This window comes from Neoarius graeffei, chromosome 10 (assembly GCF_027579695.1).
Source record: "Neoarius graeffei isolate fNeoGra1 chromosome 10, fNeoGra1.pri, whole genome shotgun sequence".
NCBI lineage: Eukaryota > Metazoa > Chordata > Actinopteri > Siluriformes > Ariidae > Neoarius > Neoarius graeffei.
The window spans coordinates 65,583,976-65,609,055 of NC_083578.1; the positions used below are offsets into that span (position 1 = coordinate 65,583,976).

The window sequence follows — 25,080 nt, forward strand, 5'->3', positions numbered from 1 at the left end:
TCCATTTTGTGTGTGTATATATATATATATATATATATATATATATATATATATATATATATATATACTACTGTTCAAAAGTTTGGGGTCACTTTGAAATGTCCTTATTTTTGAAAGAAAAGCACTGTTCTTTTCAATGAAGATCACTTTAAACTAATCAGAAATCCACTCTATACATTGCTAATGTGGTAAATGACTATTCTAGCTGCAAATGTCTGGTTTTTGGTGCAATATCTCCATAGGTGTATAGAGGCCCATTTCCAGCAACTCTCACTCCAGTGTTCTAATGGTACAATGTGTTTGCTCATTGCCTCAGAAGGCTAATGGAGGATTAGAAAACCCTTGTACAATCATGTTAGCACAGCTGAAAACAGTTGAGCTCTTTAGAGAAGCTATAAAACTCACCTTCCTTTGAGCAGATTGAGTTTCTGGAGCATCACATTTGTGGGGTCGATTAAATGCTCAAAATGGCCGGAAAAATGTCTTGACTATATTTTCTATTCATTTTACAACTTATGGTGGTAAATAAAAATGTGACTTTTCATGGAAAACACAATTGTCTGGGTGACCCCAAACTTTTGAACGGTAGTGTGTATACATGTTATTTCACCTCCCTCACTGCCATCACCAGGAACTACCTGCACGCCAGGACAATGATCACATTTTAACATAGCCTATGGAAATCCAAAGTTTACACATTATCATCACGCACAGAAATTGCAAAACTGCAAAACTAGTTTTAAAACCGCTAAGTTCCAACTGTTAAACATAGTGAGAGGCTGGGCTACGTGTGTGTGTGTGTGTAAAGTGTAAACCAGTGCATCCTGACTTTCTAACTATGCCTGCGTGTTGCGTGAGCGGCAGTCAGTCAACAACTCATCGCAAAGTTTCCTTATGAAACAATATGCTCGCTGAAATTATGGCAGGGAACGCCAGATTAAACATTAAAACTGCCTTCTGAGCACTGTATCTACAGGCTACCACCGAAAGAAGGAGGCTACCAGAAAGGCATCTCTACTCCGTACGATTTTACTTTCACTACGACATTACTTTGAACAGACTATCAAAAAATTGCAAGGTGATATGATAAAGTAAGGCACAGTTTACTTACAGTCGTTTAAAAAAAAAAACGATGCAATCGTTTTCTGCCTTTTGGCACCCTTCATCATGCCGTATTGGGGTCCTGAACTAGGAGGCGCTGTCCCCGATATGCCTGTCAAACTTGTGGGTAACCATAGCAACCAAGCTCGAGCTCGCAACCTGTGCAGTCTGCGCAGTTGCAACTATGTATGTACTGCTGTGCACCTCAATAAACCGAATGGTAATTAGTCTTTTGATTTTTCCGTGAGGTTTGCCTTATGCAAAGAAAGACAGCATAGACGTTTTTTCCTCCCTATAAGTGGGGGGGAGGGACCGAACGAGGTGAATTTAAATCTGGGTGGGACGAATCCCCCCCCGTCCCCCCCTCTATCTGCGCCCGTGCTACAGAGCAGCACGACTCAGCCCGCTTCAGCCCTGCTTAGCACCCAAAACTCGCACGATTTTGGAGTAGGGCTGAAGCAAGCCAAACCGAGCCGAGTGGGGCTAGGGGCGTGAGGAGACACTCCCCTGTGCACTGATTGGTGAGGAGGAGTGTCCTCACACGCCCACACACGCCCCGCGAGCACGCTGGGATCTGTAAACACCGCAAACCCGGAAGAAGAATAATTATGAGTTACGAGAATTTCTGAAGCCTTATGCGCCTCGCCTCATCTATACGCTCTTGCCAGTATCTGTTGCCGTTGTCGGTGACAACAAGCCACAGCACCAAGACCAGCAACACTAACGACTCCATGTCCTCCATGTTTATTGTTTACTATCCGGGTCGTGAGACTACCGCTTAAAAGGTCACTGATGTCACTGTTTGCGCCGCCTAACAACATCACGTGACGTCCACCCACTTTCGCTAACTCCACCCAATGTGTCCACCCACTTCCAGCCAGCACGGTTCAGCGCGGTTGTCGTCGAAATGCAACTCCAACAGCCCCACTCAGCTCGACTCAGCCCAACTCAGCACGGCACGGCTCAGCCCAACTCAGCCGCGTTGGTAGTGGAAAAGCAGCATTAGAGTCACCAGTTAACCTAACCTGCATGCCTTTGGATTGTGGGGGAAACCGGAGCACCCAGAGGAAACCCACGCGGACACGGGGAGAACATGCAAACTCCACACAGAAAGGCCCTCGCCGGCCACGGGGCTCGAACCCGGACCTTCTTGCTGTGAGGCGACAGCGCTAACCACTACACCACCATGCCACCCGAAGTGGCATTATCAACAGAAAAAAAAAAAACGAGTTCAGGCCCCGTGGCTGGCGAGGGCCTTTCTGTGCGGAGTTTGCATGTTCTCCCCGTGTCTGCGTGGGTTTCCTCCAGGTGCTCCGGTTTCCCCCACAGTCCAAAGACATGCAGGTTAGGTTAACTGGTGACTCTAAATTGACCGTAGGTGTGAATGTGAGTGTGAATGGTTGTAAGAAAACAAAGGAAAAAAAAATGAGTTCAGGATATCTCATCTCATTATCAGAGGGAACATTTAGAAAATCCTCCCGACCTCCCACTGACAACATAAAAATCTCCTGCCCACCCTTACTACACATGATTGATTAAAAAAAATATATAACTTGATGTTGGCTGTAGCTAGCTCTGAGGCCCCCGGGGTCCGGACCTGTACGCTAAATATTCAACTGGAGGCGGCACGGTGGTGTAGTGGTTAGCGCTGTCGCCTCACATCAAGAAGGTCCAGGTTTGAGCCCCGTGGCCGGCGAGGGCCTTTATGTGCGGAGTTTGCATGTTGTCCATGTGGGTTTCCTCCAGGTGCTCCGGTTTCCCCCACAGTCCAAAGACATGCAGGTTAGGTTAAATGGTGACTCTAAATTGGCTGTAGGTGTGAGTGTGAATGGTTGTAAGAAAACAAAGAAAAGAAAAAAATGAGTTCAGGATATATCATCTCATTATCAGAGGGAACATTTAGAAAATCCTTCCACTGACAACATAAAAATCTCCTGCCTGCCCTTACTACACATGATTAGTTAAAAAAATATATAACTTGATGTTGGTCGTAGCTAGCTCTGAGGCCCCCAGGGTCCGGACCTCGGTCATTTTTAAGAGCTGAAAATACATTTGTACGCTAAATATTCAACTGGAGGCGGCACGATGGTGTAGTGGTTAGCGCTGTCGCCTCACAGCAAGAAGGTCTGGGTTCGAGCCCAGCGGCTGGCGAGGGCCTTTCTGTGCGGAGTTTGCATGTTCTCCCCGTGTCCGCATGGGTTTCCTCCGGGTGCTCCGGTTTCCCCCACAGTCCAAAGACATGCAGGTTAGGTTAACTGGTCGCTCTAAATTGACCATAGGTGTGAATGTGAGTGAATGGTTGTCTGTGTCTATGTGTCAGCCCTGTGATGACCTGGTGACTTGTCCAGGGTGTACCCCGCCTTTCGCCCGTAGTCAGCTGGGATAGGCTCCAGCTTGCTTGCAACTCTGTAGAAGGATAAAGAGGCTAGAGATGATGAGATGAGATGAGATGTGAATGGTTGCCTGTGTCTATGTCAGCTCTGTGATGACCTGGCAACTTGTCCAGGGTGTACCCCGCCTCTCGCCCATAGTCAGCTGGAATAGGCTCCAGCTTGCCTGCGACCCCGTAGGATAGGATAAGTGGCTACAGATAATGGATGGATGGATAAAACATCTTCGGGTGGCATGGTGGTGTAGTGGTTAGCACTGTCACCTCACAGCAAGAAGGTCCTGGGTTCGAGCCCAGCGGCCGGCGAGGGCCTTTCTGTGTGGAGTTTGCATGTTCTCCCCGTGTCCGCGTGGGTTTCCTCAGGGTGCTCCAGTTTCCCCCGCAGTCCAAAGACATGCAGGTTCGGCTAACTGGTGACTCTAAATTGACCGTAGGTGTGAATGTGAGTGTAAATGATTGTTTGTCTCTGTGTGTCAGCCCTGCGATGACCTGTCCAGGGTGTACCCCGCCTCTCACCCATAGTCAGCTGGGATAGGCTCCAGCTTGCCCGCGACCCTGCACAGGATAAGCGGCTAGAGATAATGGATGGATAAAACATCTTCATAATGTATATGATCAGGTCTAATATTCTAAGAATTAAATTGTATATCAAATTATTTTATATAATTTAATAATTTTATGGGTTTTAAAAAATATATTTATTGCACAATAAACATATGAAATCTTTCCATAGAAATCAAAGGCTGCTTAGAGTTTAGGGTGCTTAGACCATGAGTCGATTTCAGAAAACGCAAATTAAATTAAAACTTGTGCATCAAATACTTGGGTTTTTTTTTTCTATTAAAGATGTATGTTGTACAATCATTCTGCTACAGAAAAGGAACAGTTTAAAGAAATCATTGAAAGCCCAGTATTGCCATTCATGTCCATGATGACCTTCATGTCCCTGTATGTAAACTTCTGAGCACAACTGTATAATTGGATCAACCTATATCCGGATTTCTGTAAAACTGCTTTGGGACATTTTTCATTGGTAAAAGCACTAATATATAAATACAGTTGAACTGAACTGAATTTACACCTAATCTGAACCCCAATTTTTTTTGTTTTGTTTGTTACTTGTGTAGATTGCATTTTTTTATTATTTAGAATAGCTTTTAATTTAAAGATCCTCTTAAGAATTGAATGGTTTTATTCATATGTACAGTACTTTCAAATTTAACTTATTTGGTACACTGTTTTAGCCTTTTCAGATGACTGTTATGCCTGAACAACTTTTTAAAGTAACACAAAATATGCCAGAATCTGCTCATTTTAAGCAAAGTAGCCCCAAAGAAATACATTGGCAGCAAGTAGAATGATGGCATTGATATTGCAAACATTTCTCCAGATTGGTTCCTCTACAATGCTAGTCAGCTTTTTCTCCAAAGCCAGCTGTTCCTCTCTGCTTAGCTCTGGTTTGGGAGCTTCAGACAGTCCACACAACCACATTCCCACTTGTTTCCACCACGTAGGCCTTTCCATCTTTGGCTCCGGGTCAGAAGCAGGATGAGACCGTGCTGATGTGCGTGAAGTTGCCCACAGGTCTTCCAGGTCTACACGCTCTGCCTTACTGTGTCTTGTCCACCAGGTTAGACGGATAAGCTACAGAAATTCAAGTGTACACATAAATGAGTTAATGGATGTCAGTGATGAGCATTAAGGTGATTTGTATTGCACTAAAGCAATCAACAAGATAAGTGTGTGTGGGTTTATGTGTGTATGTGTGAGAGTGAGTGCTTTACATGTTGCTCTGGAATAGGAGAAGTGCAGAGGCTGACTGCAGTAATGACCAGCACTGTCAGCGCGAGCAGTATAAGAGCAAAGTACAGGTAGTGCACGTCTTTCAGTATGGGGGGTCTCAGGTCCTTCTGTCCACAGGAAGGAGTACCATAGGCAAACTCCATCACCATGCGAACAAAGCCAACCGCCAAACCCACCATCAGCCCCCAGAACGCTCCCTAAACAGTTAAACAGACAGCTGTAATTCACAAGCACAGCTCACCCTGAGAGACTAGTTTGAAACCACAAAAGCAATCAGTGTTGAATAATAAAATGTTTAAAATGTAATTTCACCCCCAGCAAAAAGGCTAAATCCACCCACTGTATAATTTTGAAAAATGATCAAAAATGAGTGGCCCAGGGGAGGGGAGGAAAGGGGGCAAGGGGCGTGGATGTGCGAAGCAGGAGTTGTGCAGTGACATCCCCAGGCCAAAGAAAATATCTGAAAATGAGTGCATTTTCACTCAAAGTTGGGGGCTGGGGGAGGAGGCTCACCCACCCCGATTATATTTTAAACATTTGTTTAAAATATAAAAGTTTACAATGTCGATAATTCCCAAAAGACTGACTGTCAGCATTGGTCTTGCAAAGTTCAGGATGATTTTAACCAATAGATGGCATGCTGAGCCATTTTCAACCCATAAAATGCAGATTTTTATTAATTTGGTAAGAAATTCAATATTAAGACCAGCATTGATGTGTTTCATCACAGTACAGTCATATCATTTAGTTTACAGCTCAAAAAATATGTTTAAGTGTGCAGTATCTCTTTAAGGAAATTGCAACCTACACCTGAGTCATCCTTACAAGTCAATATCTAATTGCCCCAGATATTTAATCATGTCACATTTTATTAACCAATCAGAGTAATGTCTTTTCCAGTTTCTGTTTGAAAGCCAGCTACGGTAGCTCCACTCAGAGCACAGGGATATCAAGGCCTTCATGACAGCTGATGAAGTACTGAAGGTTTACTGCAGGACAGGGAAAAAAAAAAAGGCTTGATCTGATAAAATGTCATTTTCTCTTATTACTACCATCTAAGATATTTTAATCCTTTTCAGTGGAATTGTCATAAAGGTATTTTATGGCAATGTTATTTCTATGGCAAGATCAGTTGTTAGATCGTGATTTAACTGATTAAATAAATTCACGCCATCCTACTACTGTCTGGCATCCACGCAAAATGCATGCGTGCATCATTCCTGAGTATGCTACTGCAATGTTGGACCTATGAGCAAAATACTTGATCCTCAACTACTCACTTGTTTCCTGTCTCAATTGTAAATAGCTTGGGAGAAAAGCATTAGCCAAGTGAGTGTACGTAAATAAACCTTCATAAAGAATTCCAGGAAGTACTAATATGCATGCATTGCTTACTGTTTTACTATACTGTTCCCAGTCAGTATATTTACAGGATTGCTGAGAAAGTCTGTTAAATATGAATTGAGGACAGTTTTACTTGAAAAATTTAAGGCTTCTCCGAGAGGGACAGAAAAGAAACCTGTACTGTTTTAGATTTAATCTTTCTTCCAAGAGTGTACCTTGCACAAAAAAAAAAAGTAGGGCAACACCAGTATAAGAAATTTCAGCAATAACTGAAATTAAGTTGCCTCACAGTATGATCGACCTAATGAAGACCAAATGCAACACTAATCAATTCAGTAATACGGAGCGATTTCCTACTTGTTCATTCACGCGGCTCCAGAAGATGGCCATCAGAAAGACAGCAGTGATTGGAGGGGCCAAGTAACTGGTTATAGACTGAATGTAGTCAAAAAGCTGCCCACTGTTGGCTGACTGAATAATTGGAATCCATAAGATGCTCAGGACCACCAAGAATAAAATGAATACCCTGTGGATGCAAATCAGAGCAAACTGTCAAAATAATAAGCATAAAAGCATCATAATGTAGGTTATGTAAGTTATATGAACAACTGAACTTAACAAAGGGGAAATGTTTTATGTCAAGATTATTAATTGTTCCATTCACAGCACGCTAAAAGTTAACAGTTTTAGAACTCCAACTTATAAAAATTAGTACTTACTTCACCTGAATGTGTGGATTTAATTATTTAAATCTCATACATTAATATTATGTAAAACATTCCGACTTTTCTTTAAAGAGTGATTGAGAACGGTCACTCCATTTTAGACTCATCCCACACAGTTTTTACGAGATGGAGCAGTTTGAGGAAGCTGCATGCAAGTGTTTCAACCCCTTGGTATAGGTCTATGAAGCAAAATTGCCACAAGGGCAATGTTTCTACCTGCCCACAACCATGAGCTCCCTCTCAGATGCCTGCCGTCTCATGCGCAGCCAAATGTCCATAGTGAAGAGGGTGCTGCTGCTGTTAAATATAGAAGTAAGGGAGGACATGAGAGCAGCCATCATCACTGCAATCATCAGGCCTCGCATACCTACAAGGAAAACGAAAGAATGTATATTACACAGATCTTGTTCAATTTGTTTAGTAAAGGAATTCCAAAATGACTTCATGCACATAATGGTAAGGTCCACATACATTGCATTAATTTTTGTTTGTTTCAAAATGAAAATACAAAAACAGGGAAACAGTTTAGAATATATATTAGTATAGAATATATATTAGAATATTATATTTTCTCCACGGCTTGAAAATATAGGGGGGTGGGGTAGAGGTCTGCGCGGGTCGGATTTTTCAGTCCCGCTCCCGCCCGCGCCCACATTGTGCAGTCCCACTCCCGCCCGCACCCGCAAAGAATTATGATTTTTCAGTCCCGCTCCCGCCTGCGCCCACAAAGGATTATGATTTTCAGTCCCGCGCCTGCCTGCCATATTTTGTCCCGCTCCCGCCCGCAAATCCCGCATGATGCAGACGTTCGCGTTATTTCTCAGGAAAGTTCTTGTCTTGACACAGCGTGATGGTGCCCCGCCCCCTACTTTGAGTGGATTTGAGCATAAATATCTACAGCCCACATTCACATTTGTTATTATTTACCTTGTTTCTAATAATAATAATTAGTGCTGTCAAGCGATTAAAATATTTAATCGCGAATCACACATTTTTGTCACATGAGGAACCATTGTAATTCTCTGATCAGCATAAAAAAGTGAATGGGCTTGCTTTGTACCATGAGTGAAGTGATTTACTGCTCGAGTTAGTCTACAACTCTAATCAGAGAGACAGGTTACACAGTGACGGTAGGCTTGACTCAATGCTATCCCAGAAATCCTTCCTGTAATATGCAAATTTTGCCGCCTCTGATTGGACAGCCAAATTTGCATATTACAGGTCACTGTGTAACCTGTTTAAAACCTGTGTAACCTGTTTAAGGCTACATTTACATTAGACCGTATCTGTCTCGTTTTCTTCGCGGATGCACTGTCCGTTTACATTAAACCACCTGGAAACGCCGGGAAACGGGAATCCGCCAGCATCCACGTATTCAATCCAGATCGTGTCAGCTCCGGTGCTGTGTAAACATTCAGAATACGCGGATACGCTGTGCTGAGCTCTAGCTGGCGTCTCATTGGACAACGTCACTGTGACATCCACCTTCCTGATTCGCTGGCGTTGGTCATGTGACGCAACTGCTGAAAAACGGCGCGGACTTCCGCCTTGTATCACCTTTCATTAAAGAGTATAAAAGTATGAAAATACTGCAAATACTGATGCAAATACTGCCCATTGTGTAGTTATGATTGTCTTTAGGCTTGCCATCCTTCCACTTGCAAGTAGTAAGTGATGTGCGCTGGGATCACACACACAGCGGCTCAGTCCCGAATCGTGGCTTGTGCACTTCACTCACGCGCTGTGTGAGCTGCGCAGGGCCGGAGTGCGCACCCTCCAGAGGGCACTCGCTGTTCAGGGCGGAGTGATTTGGAGCGCAGGATGCCTGCGGAGCCGAGCGTATCCGTGTATTGGCGTTGCTATGTGCATGCAAATCGTGTATTGGTGTTGCTGTGTGCACACTAATCGTTTTAAAAACGTTAATCTGATGATCCGCTGATACGGTCTAATGTAAACATGGGCTAAAACACGTTTTTAGTTAGCGGGACTGCAGCTTATCACCGCTCCCACCCGCGTCTGCATATGTGCACTCCCGCTTGCATATGTGCACTTCCGGTCGCGCCCGCAATGAGCTTTCAAAATTTGTCCCGCGCCGCACTGCTTTGCGGTGGGTCCCGCGAGTCCCGTGGGACTCCAGCGGGAGTGCAGGGCTCTAGGGTGGGGGTCAATCGGATGACCTTGAAACAAATTTGTATAAAATGTACATGTCATTTGCATAAAATTTGCATAAAATACTCTCAAATAGTAATCATTTAGAATAGAGGAATCATTTGGACCGATACAAAATCCATTTGGATTGATGTTTTTGATGTCGACAGTGGAACGCTTACGCATAAAACCGAATCGCTCGAGAGACATTTCGACAGAGTGTACGCACTTCAAGAGCTACAGTAACACTGACAGCCAGGTTATATCCTCACGGTTTTATAGGCAATATTACGCCTGCCGCACCAACTTTTTGTTTTTATCCTTTATTTCTCTGCCGACAATAACAATCAGTTATCTTGAACTTGGTGTCGATTCACACGTTATTATAAAGGCGTGTTATCTCCCGGCGCAAGAACAATGTGTCAAAAACGCCGAAGTGTGAAACGCTTTTCTTAGACTATAATCGTCAGACTGACTAAACTAATTGCTGGTAAATGAGTTTCACACTCGGGTGTTGTCGCGTTGTCGGTACTCCAACAGAGAAAGGCTATCTGTCACAAAGAAAACAAAGGGACGTCTTTTGTAAAGGGGCGGCAGAAATTAAACGGGGGCGGGAATCACAGAAAGGGGGGGCGGCCCGCACCTCTAAAACCCCTCGTGGAGAACCCTGAGATATACATGAGTGCCAGAGAGGGTGGTGTAAGTGGTTAGCACGGTCGCCTCACAGCAAGAAGGTTCTGGGTTCGAGCCCAGCGGCCGGCGGGGGCCTTTCTGTGTGGAGTTTGCATGTTCTCCCTGTGTCTGTGTGGGTTTCCTCTGGATGCTCTGGTTTCCCCCACAGTCCAAAGACATGCAGGTTAGGTTAATTTGGAACGGCCTTGAGTGAGACACCTAACTTCCAACTGCTCCCTGGGCACTGTTAGCATGGCTGCTCTGGGTATGTGTGTGTGTGTGCGTGCGCGCATGTGTGTGTTCACTGCTTCAGATGGGTTAAATGCAGAGAGGAATTTCACAAGTGTGTGATGAATCAAAGTTGTGCTTTCTTTCTTTTTTCTTTCTTTATTTTCTTTAGACCATCCTCTTGACTAAAATGAAATAAAAAGATTTTTTAATGTAGAGCTATAAATTGTTGTTTATGTCAGCACTGTAGATAAATGAGTAAATTTGGTACTGATATTACTTTAAATGTTGAGGGGCTTTGGAATCCTATATTACAATACAGATTAATTATATCAGATAGTGTATTATAGGATGCCTAAATCACTAACCAGATATATCACAGATTCAAAGGGAAATGTTTTCACCTGACAGGTATGTCAAACAAGTTACAACCCAAGTCCAGAAAAGGCTTCAGATCATAACGACACATCACTTCATAAACACATCATGAAATACTACATTGCATGGTCATTTTGAGCCGAGATGCCCTTTGTATCTGTCTGTCACATCTTTGTTTATCTTTGAGTACCGTTACTTCTGGTCCCAAGTGTTAGCTTACATTTCTTCTTCTGTGCTGGAAAGGCTCAATTTTATTACGCTGTTGCTGGGTTGGCATGGGGAACTGCAGATTGCTGATGAAAGCGACTGATTGAGGTTTTAGGGGTTTTGTTACCAGAAGAAAGAAAAAAAAACCTGTGAAAGCAGAGGCCACACTGTGATTTTGCCTGGTCCTGTCCATAGGAAAAACCTGTGTAGAATCTGTGGCTTTGTGATATTTGTGCCTTAATATACACTACCGTTCAAAAGTTTGGGGTCACCCAGACAATTTTGTGTTTTCCATGAAAAGTCACACTTTTATTTACCACCATAAGTTGTAAAATGAATAGAAAATATAGTCAAGACATTTTTCCGGCCATTTTGAGCATTTAGTCGACCCCACAAATGTGATGCTCCAGAAACTCAATCTGCTCAAAGGAAGGTCAGTTTTATAGCTTCTCTAAAGAGCTCAACTGTTTTCAGCTGTGCTAACATGATTGTACAAGGGTTTTCTAATCATCCATTAGCCTTCTGAGGCAATGAGCAAACACATTGTACCATTAGAACACTGGAGTGAGAGTTGCTGGAAATGGGCCTCTATACACCTATGGAGATATTGCACCAAAAACCAGACATTTGCAGCTAGAATAGTCATTTACCACATTAGCAATGTATAGAGTGGATTTCTGATTAGTTTAAAGTGATCTTCATTGAAAAGAACAGTGCTTTTCTTTCAAAAATAAGGACATTTCAAAGTGACCCCAAACTTTTGAACGGTAGTGCAGTTGTAGTCAAGGAGAAAATTCAAAAAATTGTAGTCAAGGAAAAAATTCAAACTACTAATTTAAGGTTAGACAATGAAAGTGACCTTGTAGTTAACAATATAACTGTATCAGATCATCAGTTAGAATGTTTTACTCCCCTAAAAGAAACTGAATTACTTTCATTAATCTCTACATCAAAAGCCTCAACTTGCGTACTAGATCCCTTACCGACACATCTATTCAAACAGATAATGCCTGGAGTAATTGAACCGCTTCTAAAAATAATAAATTCTTCTCTTATGATTGGCTATGTACCCAAATCCTTTAAACTAGCAGTTATCAAACCCCTGATTAAAAAACCTGACCTTGATCCCTGTCAGCTGTCCAATTATCGGCCAATATCAAACCTCCCCTTTATCTCCAAGATCCTTGAAAAAGCTGTGGCACAGCAGTTATGCTCATATTTACATAGGAATAACATCCATGAAATGTATCAGTCAGGATTTAGACCTCATCATAGCACAGAGACAGCACTGGTTAAAGTAGTAAACGACCTACTGTTGGCGTCTGATCAGGGCTGTGTCTCGCTACTTGTGTTGCTTGACCTTAGTGCAGCATTTGATACCATTGATCATTCCATTCTTCTGGATAGACTAGAAAATGTTGTGGGAGTTAAGGGAATGGCCCTCTCCTGGCTCAGGTCTTATCTAACTGATCGTTATCAGTATGTCGATATAAATGGTGATATTTCTAGACGTACCGAGGTAAAGTTTGGTGTTCCACAAGGTTCTGTCTTGGGTCCACTGCTTTTTTCTCTATATATGTTACCTCTGGGCGATATTATTCGTAAACATTGTATTAGTTTCCACTGTTATGCTGATGACACACAGTTGTATGTCTCTGCAAAACCTGATGAGAGACACCAGCTTAATAAAATTGAGGAATGTGTTAAGGACATTAGACACTGGATGCTTATAAATTTCCTTCTGCTTAACTCTGACAAGACTGAAGTACTTGTGCTAGGACCACATACAGCTAGAAGTAAGTTTTCTGATTACACAGTAACTCTGGATGGCCTTTCTGTTTCTTCACGTGCAGCAGTAAAAGACCTCGGAGTGATTATTGACCCCAGTCTTTCATTCGAAACTCACATTGATAACATCACCCGGATAGCTTTCTTTCATCTCAGAAATATTGCAAAGATAAGAAATTTAATGTCATTGCATGATGCAGAAAAACTAGTCCATGCTTTCGTTACCTCCAGGTTGGATTATTGTAATGCCTTACTGTCTGGATGTTCCAATAAGTGCATAAACAAGCTCCAGTTAGTTCAAAATGCCGCAGCAAGAGTCCTTACTAGAACTAGAAAATATGACCACATCACGCCTGTCTTATCCACACTGCATTGGCTCCCAATCAAATTTCGTATTGATTATAAAATACTACTATTGACCTTTAAAGCACTAAATGGTCTCGCACCACAGTACCTGAGTGAACTTCTGCTCCTCTATGACCCGCCACGCCTACTTAGATCAAAAGGTGCAGGCTATCTGCTGGTACCTCGTATAGTGAAGGCTACATCAGGGGGCAGAGCCTTTTCTTACAAAGCCCCACTGTTATGGAACAGCCTTCCAAGTAATGTTCGGGAATCAGACACAGTTTCAGCATTTAAGTCTAGGCTGAAAACATATCTGTTTAGTCAAGCCTTTTGTTAATGGTGTTTATGAGGTAAAGGAGTAGATCTGGAGGGTCCTCAGACATAGAGTGTTTTGGTAAACTGGGATGTATGGATGCTGTCAGTCCCCACTCGCTTGCTCACTCGAGTTTGTTGACGGTGCAGTGGCTGGCTGCTTTATGTCCCGGGGCTCCCTCATGCCTGTGTTACCTTCTGGCTCTCTCCTTTTAGTTATGCTGTCATAGTTAGTTGCCAGAGTCCCTGCTTGTACTCGGTGCAATATGTATACTGTTCCTACTTATTCAGGTGACATTGGGCATACCTAACCACCTGTGTTTTCTTTCTCTCCCCCCCCCCCCCACCCCAAATCTGTCCCTCTGAGTTACATGGAGTCAACAGGAAATCTTTTGGTGGAGACGGTGGGGACCTCGACTGGCTATCGTAGCCTGCAGGGAATCGGCCGTCAGACATTCTGTCGCATGTCCCAGACCCGGTGAAATGTAACTGAATTGTCTTGGCCAGGCCTAAGGGTCCCATCTGCATCTCATCATTGCTGAGGAGTGTGCTCCCATCACCCAATCAAGCATCCAGCCAGAGCAGGTCATGATATATTTTTTACCATATTAACATGCCATTGTGCGTCATGCCTGATGTAAAGACTCTCGTCTCTGCGAGCCTACCACACAGATTTAATACTTGTCATTTTTAGGGCATACCTAACAACGTGTTTTCTTTCTCCCCCCCCCCCCCCCCCCCCCCCATCTGTCCCTCTGAGTTACATGTTGATCCTGGGATTGAGATGCTGGCCTCTTCTGCCCCTCGGACCTGCTTGATCCATCCTGGTGCCCTGTGTCTGGTCGGAGTTTTATCGCCCCACTCCTGTGAAGGACGGCCCCATGAGGACAGTTGAGGGTTATACCTGTTAAAACTGTTAATATTATAGTCAGGCTGTCTGTTGTTGCCCAAATGAGGATGGGTTCCCTTTTGAGTCTGGTTCCTCTCGAGGTTTCTTCCTCATGTCGTCTGAGGGAGTTTTTCCTTGCCACCGTCGCCACAGGCTTGCTCATTGGGGATAGATTAGGGATAAAATTAGCTCATGTTTTAAGTCGTTCAAATTCTGTAAAGCTGCTTTGCGACAATGTTTATTGTTAAAAGCGCTGTACAAATAAACTTGATTTGATTTGATTTGAAGGAGCTGTTGAATCAGTTTAGTGGCATTTCTCTGCATTTAAACATTGTTATCTTGATGTGATCCACTGTTTTGAAAAGAAAAAATTTAAGTGAGCATAAAAATGTAAATGTCTCCTTTGGTTTGTCACAATTTACTCATAGTAACATGAGTAGCAGTCATAATGTTACTGACACTGGGATTATGTTCTCTGAAATCTTATCTATCCATAGAAACCAAGCTCATGCATACGAACCTGATAGTTGTGGAGTTATTCTTTATTTATTTTCGGTATGTCTGTCTAGGTGAGCCAACCAAGAAAATAGCTCGGGGCTTTAAAGGCTGCTGCTCACCAATATGCAGTGGAGAGGGGTGCACCTGTGTGTGGCATACTTTTTCTTTTAATTATACAGTAAGCATTACTTTTTGAGTGCACAGACCTGTGCATGTTCAGAGATGCTTCCACCCAGAAGATCCATATCAATCTTTTTTTTTTAAATATATATTTTTGGGCTTTTTGCACCTTTGTTGGATAGGACAGTGTAGAGACAGGAAATGAGTGGGAGAGAGAGACGGGGAGGGATCAGGAAATGACCTTGGGCCATGACCTCGGGCCGGAATCGAACCCGGGTCCCCGGATTTATGGTATGGCACCTTAGCCACCTGAGCCACGACGCCCCCATCCATAGCAATCTTGAGGAATATACATTGTAAGTGACATCACACATGAGGAAATGCATTGGTTATGTGGTGATCACAAAGAAAATAAAATCATTCCCCAACTAGAAAGCCTGGGGGAATGGAGAGGTGAGGCTTCTATCCAGAACCAAAAAAGCTGCCTTCAGGTCAGGTGTGAAGGAAATGTATAACTCCACCAGAGCAAGATTAAAGCTGGCATCAAGGAGGCAAAATAGAGACACTGGCATAGACTAGAGAGACATCTTAACACCAAGGATATGTGGCAGATGATCTAGAACATCCCAGGCTACAAAAGCAGGAGTGCCTCCACCGTGTGTCAGGCCACATTGCCAGATGATGCTTCAAGACAGCCATCATCGTCCCTGTACCTAAAAAGTCTGCAGTGTCTAAATGACTACCGCCCTGTGGCACTCACCCCCATTCTGATGAAGAACTTTGAGAAGCTGGTTCTCCAGTATATCAAAGACAACATCCCAGTCAGCCTGGACCCTCACCAGTTTGTATTCAGAGCTAACAAATCTATACAGAATGCCATCTCCACTGCAGTCTTCACACACCTTGGAAATAACAACACCTACATCAGAATGCTGTTTGTTGTTTTCAGCTCAGCATTCAGTGCAATCTCCCTCATCAAACTAATTGACAAACTTAGCGCTCTGTGATTGAGTACCACACCCTGTAATTGAGACCAGATTCCCTCAGGGTTGTGTAGTCAGCCCCCTCCTGATTATACTGTGGAGCTGAGGTGGAGCAAGTGAACAATTTTAAGTTCCTGGGAATTAAAATTACAATGAACCTGCCATGGTCATCACAAATCTCCACCCTAGTAAAAAAAAGAAAAGCTCATAAACAACTGTATTTCTTAAAGAAAATTAAGAGGCAGTTAAGGCTAAATTCCTGTTCCAATCTCCTGTAAACTTTTACAGGGGAGCAATAGAAAACATCCTAACTGGAAACATCACAAATTAGCATGATCAAAACTATCCAGAATATCATTGGTACTCATCTACAAAGCATCAGAGAAGTTTTATTTAAAATCACTAGTAGAACAAGTTGACAACATGTGATCCTAACTTGCAAACTCAAAGTCACACTGGGTAGCTAATGTTACTAGAAAAGAAAGATTTCTACATGTTGTTTATTTGGCAAGATTATGCCAAAACATTTCTGAAAGGACTTCAGATAAGTTAATGTTATTCATGTTAGCGTAATTCCGTTTTTACATGCTAACTAACAGTGTCCAAGTTAACTAGCTATGTGTTAACGTTAGCCGTGGACAAGGCAATGAAAACGTGGTGGGAAAATCCACAAAAAATCATCTGACTAACCAGACTGCATACCTATTACAATGTTATCGTTCGCTCTAAAAGCACAGACAACTTCATTACAAGCTTTCTCTTGGAATAAAATGTTTACATACCTCAATATAGAGGTCTGCGCGGGTCGGATTTTTCAGTCCCGCTCCCGCCCGCGCCCGCATTGTGCGCACCCGCATTGTGCAGTCCCGCTCCCGCCCGCGCCCACAAAAAAATTATGATTTTCAGTCCCGCTGCCGCCCGCAAATCCCGCATGATGCAGACGTTCGCGTTATTTCTCAGGAAAGTTCTTGTCTTGACACAGCGTGATGGTGCCCCGCCCCCTACTTTGAGTGGAGTTGAGCATAAATATCTACAGCTCACGTTCGTTATTATTTACCTTGTTTCTGAATTCAGCATGTAGAGTCTCTAATAACAACAATTAGTGCTGTCAAATGATTAAAATATTTAATCACAAATCACACATTTTTATCACATAAGAAACCAATGTAATTCTCTGATCAGCACAAAAAATAAATAGGCTTTTTTTTATTTTTTTTTTATTGCAAAGCAGAGTTAGTAAAAGAAATGAATTAATTTCCTGCTTGCGTTAGTCTACAACTTTAATCAGAGAGACATGTTACACAGTGACGGTAGGCTTGACTCAATGCTAAACCAGAAATCCTTCCTGTAATATGCAAATTAGGCCGCCTCTGATTGGACAGCCAAATTTGCATATTACAGGAAGGATTTCTGGGATAGCATTGAGTCAAGCCTACCGGCACTGTGTAACATGTCTCTCTGATTAAAGTTGTAGACTAATACAACAAGTAAATCAATTCACTCATGGTTTTCTTGCTAGCTGGGTGTGAACTGCGAGTTATTAGAGTGATCAAAGTTTTTTTTTCTTAGGGTGATCAATGGCAAGTCTAAAGTGCTATTTCTCACTCAATTTGACTTCCTCTGCAAATTTAGGCATCTTAAAGTGTTTTCATTAATGCCAAATAAAATATCCAGCATAAATTATATATGATAGACATAAATTAATAATTTATACATTTTATCTCAAGCACGTTTTTAGTTAGCGGGACTGGAGCTTATCACCGCTCCCACCCGCGCCTGCAATGAGCTTTCAAAATTTGTCCCGCACTGCTTTGCGGCAGGTCCCGCGAGTCCCGCGGGACCTCAATATGCTTCCGCAGATCAGACGGCGAGTTTTTGGAGGCCGTGATGTGGTTCGTTTTGGCAAACAAAGCGAACATTTAAAACAAAACGATTCTTTATTCCTTTCAGAAAACTGAAACATGGGTTCTAGCTATAGCCAGCGTTGCCAGATACTGCTGACGTTTTCCAGCCCAAAATATGTTCAAAACCCGCCAAAATGCACTTAAAACCGCCCAATCTGGCAACACTGGCTATAGCCATGGGTGCGTGCGTTCCCTAGAAGTACCACCTGCTTCCATTCTGCCATCAACTGATCATGTTAAATAATGCTGCGGAGAAATCACTGAACTTGATTTTATCCAGTCTATGGACATGACATGACCCTAGTGATTACTGATAGGCTGTCTCAGTGTCACCTACAAAAACACTAATCACATTTTAGAAAAGAAAAGAAAAAAACATCCACTTTTAAAGCCACTTCATAGTAACGAGTAACAAGGACCTTGACAGAAATGTAGTGGAGTGAAAAGTACGATATTTGTCTTTCAAATGTAGTGAAGTTAAAGTCATAAGTTGTCAAAAAAAATACTCAAGTACAGACACTCAAAGTGTACTTCAGTACAGTACTCAAGTAAATGTACTTCGTTACTGTCCACTTCTGCTAGCTACCCAGTAATTGCTGATACAGATCTGAGTGTTTCCAAATCATTCATTACAATGAATCTGAAATGATGAAGAACAAAGGAGAACTAGACATCTCATTTGGATTTTTTTTTCATTTTGAAACAAAAAAAGTGAATGCAATGAAGTACACAGCAACTATTTAACATAACATAAAATCCTATGTAAATATTATTAATCAAATATACCATACACTGAGAGGCTCTGGTTGAAATAATGGATTCTCTGAGGTGACTGGCATAGTACTATTTTGTGAGGGGTGCAGCCCTGAAGAAAATAGTCCTATGCCAGTCACAGGAGAGAATCCATAATTCCCGGTGCATCTCAGTGCATAGTATATTTGATTTATATCTCTCATTAAAAAATTCCAAACTAAAAGTGTTAACTACAAAGAATTAGAAATAAACCTGAAAAAAATATTAGAGGTCTAACTCTGCCTTGCTAGGTATGATCATGATACATAAAGCTACACACACAGAAATGCTCGCGGAGCCACAGCTGTGACTCAAGTCGGCTGTATAGCTTGAAACTGTGACATCAGTTCATGGTATATCCAGGATATACCATGACTGACTCACACCATATCCTTTTTTTTTTTTTGATGTCACAAGATACATTGCTTCATCAAAGGTGTAACTATTTTATGTCACATAAGTCATCCTTGGCCAATCCCTGCACGGGAATTTTTTGATGAGGGATATAATGTCTAATATCTCAGTATAATTCCATGTGCCTGTACTTGCCCCACTGTTCTCTGCCTATTAATAGTGTTCGACATCCAGCATTTCAAATGGACTGATCAAGATAAGCAGGAGTGGCGGCCATACCTACTGGCATTAACTCCACCACGAGTTTAGGATAGGCAATGTTAGAACAGCCCACTGTAGCTCCACATATCTTAAAGCACTCATCAGGATCCACACATCCCACTTCATCTGTTTCATATAAATGCACCATCAAGTGAGTTTAGAAGAACATATCAGAAAACTCATATTATCTTGGAGAGGGCAATTGACAATGCATTTGAGATGGCTTGACTTGCCTGGGTAGAGTGCTCTACTGATCATTCCTGGCATGACGATGAAGAACATGGGGAGGATCTTCAGGTAGCCACCCAGCACTGAGCCTCCTTTAGCATGTGACAGGTTTTTGGCAGAGAGGGACCTCTGCACTATCACCTGCAAATATCCAAAGAGCAGCAGCAGAGGGCAAAGGCATAACTTTAATGTTAATTACTCTTAGCGCCAAACTGGTATCTGCCTGTCTCTTAGGCAGCAAATGTGAAAACCATCAACCTTTCCATCACAATGATCTTAATCACCTCAGAAAAATGAACGAAGCATTAGTGCACTTACTCTGGAATGTCTGGCTCGGTAATAAGAACCATCTTCCAGGTGGTTCTTATTTATCCAGCCCTGGTTTTAAATCCAAAACCCACATCCATGAATCAGTACTGACTAATGGTGATTGAGTTACCTGGTCAGTGCACCACACCCATGTAGCCAGCACAGTGAGCCCGAAGATCAGACCAGGCCATGGCAGATCACCACTAACCGGGTCCCGGAAGATGTGGAAGGCGTCAGGGCGAGGGAGGTGACATGTGGTGTTAGGAACAGTGACAGCAGGTATAGCTTTCCCATACTGCTCCAGCAAACCCTCGTACCAGCCCACTTTATTAAACGCTGACAGTGAAAGAGTGTACAGGGACAGAAATGAGGAAATGAGAATGTAGATGATGAGAATTTACTTCATACGTATGATGACCCTGCTGAGAAAGCTACTTTCCATTTTTCCAGTCTCCATTCCTCACTGAATTTGTTTTACATTCATATCCCACAGATTCTTAGCAAACTTAGAAACAATGTCTCATCTCATCATCTCTAGCCGCTTTATCCTTCTACAGGGTCGCAGGCAAGCTGGAGCCTATCCCACCTGACTACGGGCGAAAGGCAGGGTACACCCTGGACAAGTCACCAGGTCATCACAGGGCTGACACATAGACAACCATTCACACCTACGGTCAATTTAGAGTCACCAGTTAACCTAACCTGCATGTCTTTGGACTGTGGGGGAAACCGGAGCACCTGGAGGAAACCCACGCGGAGAACATGCAAACTCCGCACAGAAAGGCCCTCGCCGGCCCCGGGGCTCGAACCCAGGACCTTCTTGCTGTGAGGCGACAGCGCTAACCACTACACCACCGTGCCGCCCTTAGGAACAATGTTTAAAATGAAATCATCTCTCATCTCATTATCTCTAGCCGCTTTATCTTGTTCTACAGGGTCGCAGGCAAGCTGGAGCCTATCCCAGCTGACTACGGGCGAAAGGCAGGGTACACCCTGGACAAGTCGCCAGGTCATCACAGGGCTGACACCAGCGGTGTAGTGGAGATTTTTAAAGTGGGGGTACGCGATTCGTGACGTCATCGATTTGATATCATGTCAGAAGCGGTAGCCTTTGTTTGGTATGAATGATTTGTATAAATGTTACGTTCTTTTAACAACACAAGAGGGCACAAGAAGACACTTTTTTCAGACATTTTTATGTGTGCAATTTTCATTCGTGTTTGTCAGTACAGCCCAACTGTTATGGCGAAAAGCCGCGGTTTATTTTGTCTCCAATAAATATGCCGAAATGGCTAAAGAGGAACAAATTCGCCTTCTCCTTCCGAATGCATCGTCGCAGACAGCACCACTCTGCTGCTGGAACTCAACATAAACCTTGCATAGGTTTAACATGGACTATCAGGCGTGAAGCCAAAATATTGGAAATTATGATACACAAACACCTTTGTTCATGTTCGATTCATGTTCATTTGAGCCAAGCTGCATTCGGAATTCGATATTTTTACTAGCCTACTTACTGCCGTGGCAACAGCTACAGCATGTGTTCAGAAGTTCAAAAAAAGTCACGTCACTCACTCACATTGCATACAAACCAGCAATGAGCTGAAATTTATTATAAAAGGCACCAATCGAATAAATCAAGCATTTAGTCTGGCGCGATTGAGGCACCTGCGTATACAAAATACATGACATGCAGCCATTGGGTTAAGCCCTACCATGCACTCCTTCTTAAAGACTTGAGTATTTCTTTAAATTTATTGTCATTTCACATTTTTGGATGTACAACAAAACACTAAACAGGAAGGCCACAAAGATTATGAATTTCAAATCATATATATAATACAGTATGTGGTGAAATTATCCGCGTAAGGATGACCAGGCAGGCGATTATATCAGTTCTGTTGCCCTCTCGGTGCTGCTACCATGAACGCCCGGAAATCACACACACGCACATCTCGGCTGCGTTTAGAATGCATTCTACTTTGCATCGCTACGTTTTACGTAACGTTCGATGGGGGGGGGGGGGGGGGGGGCATTGATGATGAGCACAAAGGCACGTGTCACTTACTGTAGAGCGTATAAACTCAGGCCATTGAATGACAGTTTTTTTTTTTTTTTTGAATCTCACCTCGGGAGAAGTGGGTGGACGGCGTACCCCCGCGTACCATGCCCACTACACCCTTGGCTGACACATAGACACAGACAACCATTCACACTCACACTTACGGTCAATTTAGAGTCACCAGTTAACCTAACCTGCATGTCTTTGGACTGTGGGGGAAACCGGAGCACCTGGAGGAAACCCACGCGGACACGGGGAGAACATGCAAACTCTACACAGAAAGGCCCTCGCCGGCCACGGGGCTCGAACCCGGACCTTCTTGCTGTGAGGCGACAGCACTAACCACTACACCACCGTGCCGCCAAAATGAAATCATATTATTCATATTTCATTATGTCACTACTGATTGTACAGTATTTTGTATTTTAATGCATTATATGATCAAAGTGTAGAAAGTAGAATCATCCACATTTCCATGGTTGTTAGGAGATAAACTATGGAGCAAAGTATCCATAAATGTGGGAATAATTTCAATTTAGATCATTAAATAAACGTGTTTTGTTAGGAACACAACAAACATGGGGCATGCTGTTATCGGAAATTAATTAACAACAGTATGGTGTGATGCGGTCTGTGTGATGTGAAGTTACTGTTACCAAAAGTTGATTATTCTCCTATAACAGCACATCTACAAGTGCTTTATTCCTTTTATACTACAGCAATTTGTCAATGTTAACAAGTTTTTATTTATTATTCACAGTTACATTTAATGTTTAATTAAACAAGTTAGTTCTTATTATCACTTACTTTATAGCAGTTATAAACAGTCAGTCCTCCACTAACCTCTCTTTTTACTCGCTCTTAAAAGTTAATAAGAAAAAAATTAAATTAAATTAAATAAACCAGCCTGTCATGTTACCAAGAAACAGAAAAGTTCTCCATCCTGTAGACTTTCCCATGTCAGGAAAAAAGACATAGCTTTACCTCTGGTGGCTACAAAGCACTGACACTGGGGACTCCTTCCAAAAATCATCTCCTCACAGAAAAGTTCTTATAGAAAGCTGTCATAGCTGCTGTTATACAACCCCGATTCCAAAAAAGTTGGGATAAAGTACAAATTGTAAATAAAAACGGAATGCAATGATGTGGAAGTTTCAAAATTCCATATTTTATTCAGAATAGAATACAGATGACATATCAAATGTTTAAATTGAGAAAATGTCTCATTTAAAGAGAAAAATTAGGTGATTTTTAAATTTCATGACAACAACACATCTCAAAAAAGTTGGGACAAGGCCATGTTTACCACTGTGAGACATCCCCTTTTCTCTTTACAACAGTCTGTAAACATCTGGGGACTGAGGAGACAAGTTGCTCAAGTTTAGGGATAGGAATGTTAACCCATTCTTGTCTAATGTAGGATTCTAGTTGCTCAACTGTCTTAGGTCTTTTTTGTCGTATCTTCCATTTTATGATGTGCCAAATGTTTTCTATGGGTGAAAGATCTGGACTGCAGGCTGGCCAGTTCAGTACCCGGACCCTTCTTCTACGCAACCATGATGCTGTAATTGATGCAGTATGTGGTTTGGCATTGTCATGTTGGAAAATGCAAGGTCTTCCCTGAAAGAGACGTCGTCTGGATGGGAGCATATGTTGCTCTAGAACCTGGATATACCTTTCAGCATTGATGGTGTCTTTCCAGATGTGTAAGCTGCCCATGCCACACGCACTAATGCAACCCCATACCATCAGAAATGCAGGCTTCTGAACTGAGCGCTGATAACAACTTGGGTCGTCCTTCTCCTCTTTAGTCCGAATGACACGGCGTCCCTGATTTCCATAAAGAACTTCAAATTTTGATTTGTCTGACCACAGAACAGTTTTCCACTTTGCCACAGTCCATTTTAAATGAGCCTTGGCCCAGCGAAGACGTCTGCGCTTCTGGATCATGTTTAGATACGGCTTCTTCTTTGAACTATAGAGTTTTAGCTGGCAACGGTGGATGGCACGGTGAATTGTGTTCACAGATAATGTTCTCTGGAAATATTCCTGAGCCCATTTTGTGATTTCCAATACAGAAGCATGCCTGTATGTGATGCAGTGCCGTCTAAGGGCCCGAAGATCACGGACACCCAGTATGGTTTTCCGGCCTTGAGCCTTACGCACAGAGATTCTTCCAGACTCTCTGAATCTTTTGATGATATTATGCACTGTAGATGATGATATGTTCAAACTCTTTGTAATTTTACACTGTCGAACTCCTTTCTGATATTGCTCCACTATTTGTCGGCGCAGAATTAGGGGGATTGGTGATCCTCTTCCCATCTTTACTTCTGAGAGCTGCTGCCACTCCAAGATGCTCTTTTTATACCCAGTCATGTTAATGACCTATTGCCAATTGACCTAATGAGTTGCAATTTGGTCCTCCAGCTGTTCCTTTTTTGTACCTTTAACTTTTCCAGCCTCTTATTGCCCCTGTCCAAACTTTTTTGAGATGTGTTGCTGTCATGAAATTTCAAATGAGCCAATATTTGGCATGAAATTTCAAAATGTCTCACTTTCGACATTTGATATGTTGTCTATGTTCTATTATGAATACAATATCAGTTTTTGAGATTTGTAAATTATTGCATTCCATTTTTATTTATAATTTGTACTTTGTCCCAACTTTTTTGGAATCGGGGTTGTAGAAAGCCTTCTAACGAATCAGATTTGAGAATTCACCAGTGCTGTGGTCTAATTAAAATGATATTACACTTGTTTTATATATATAAAACGTAAAATATTTACCAATGAACATGAGAACAAATGCTCCAACTACCATGATGACAGTCTGAAGTGCATCAGTGTAAATCACTGCTGTCAATCCACCTACAACAAAACACCAGCAATCAGCAATCATCTGCGGAAAAGGAATTTGGTTCGAGTATTATGTGGTATTTATTACCAGCAATAGTATAGAGTGCTGTGACTGCAAGCAGCACTACAGTGGAGAGGTACAGGTCCCACCCCAGTGACACCTGAATGAACAGCGCTCCAGAGAAAATGTCTGTCTGGCAAAAGCAAAGTGAACAAGTCAGGGTGCATACTGTATGTGCAGGGTTCTTGTAGATCTAGTACAAAATTCTGGAAAAGTCTGGAATTTAAAGGCACTCATTTCTGGTTCAGAAGATAATTTTTGGGAAAGGTACTGTATATTATGAATATGAATATTTTTGTTGTCAGAGAAATATTAGAGGA

General features: G+C 42.4%; 1 protein-coding gene across 2 annotated transcripts in view; it reads right to left on the reverse strand.

The window, feature by feature from the left end:
• Nucleotides 1-4,804: 4,804 nt before the first annotated feature.
• slc5a9 (solute carrier family 5 member 9) overlaps nucleotides 4,805-25,080 on the reverse strand; it is a 28,736-nt gene continuing 8,460 nt past the window's right edge. For both annotated transcript variants that reach the window (XM_060932126.1, XM_060932127.1), the window contains 9 exons: nucleotides 24,788-24,893; nucleotides 24,631-24,711; nucleotides 19,909-20,114; nucleotides 19,475-19,610; nucleotides 19,260-19,367; nucleotides 7,579-7,729; nucleotides 6,995-7,163; nucleotides 5,275-5,490; nucleotides 4,805-5,134 (listed from right to left, as the gene is read on the reverse strand). In XM_060932126.1, coding sequence (XP_060788109.1) covers nucleotides 4,805-5,134; nucleotides 5,275-5,490; nucleotides 6,995-7,163; nucleotides 7,579-7,729; nucleotides 19,260-19,367; nucleotides 19,475-19,610; nucleotides 19,909-20,114; nucleotides 24,631-24,711; nucleotides 24,788-24,893 — 1,503 coding nt within the window. The remainder of the gene's footprint in view (nucleotides 5,135-5,274; nucleotides 5,491-6,994; nucleotides 7,164-7,578; nucleotides 7,730-19,259; nucleotides 19,368-19,474; nucleotides 19,611-19,908; nucleotides 20,115-24,630; nucleotides 24,712-24,787; nucleotides 24,894-25,080) is intronic.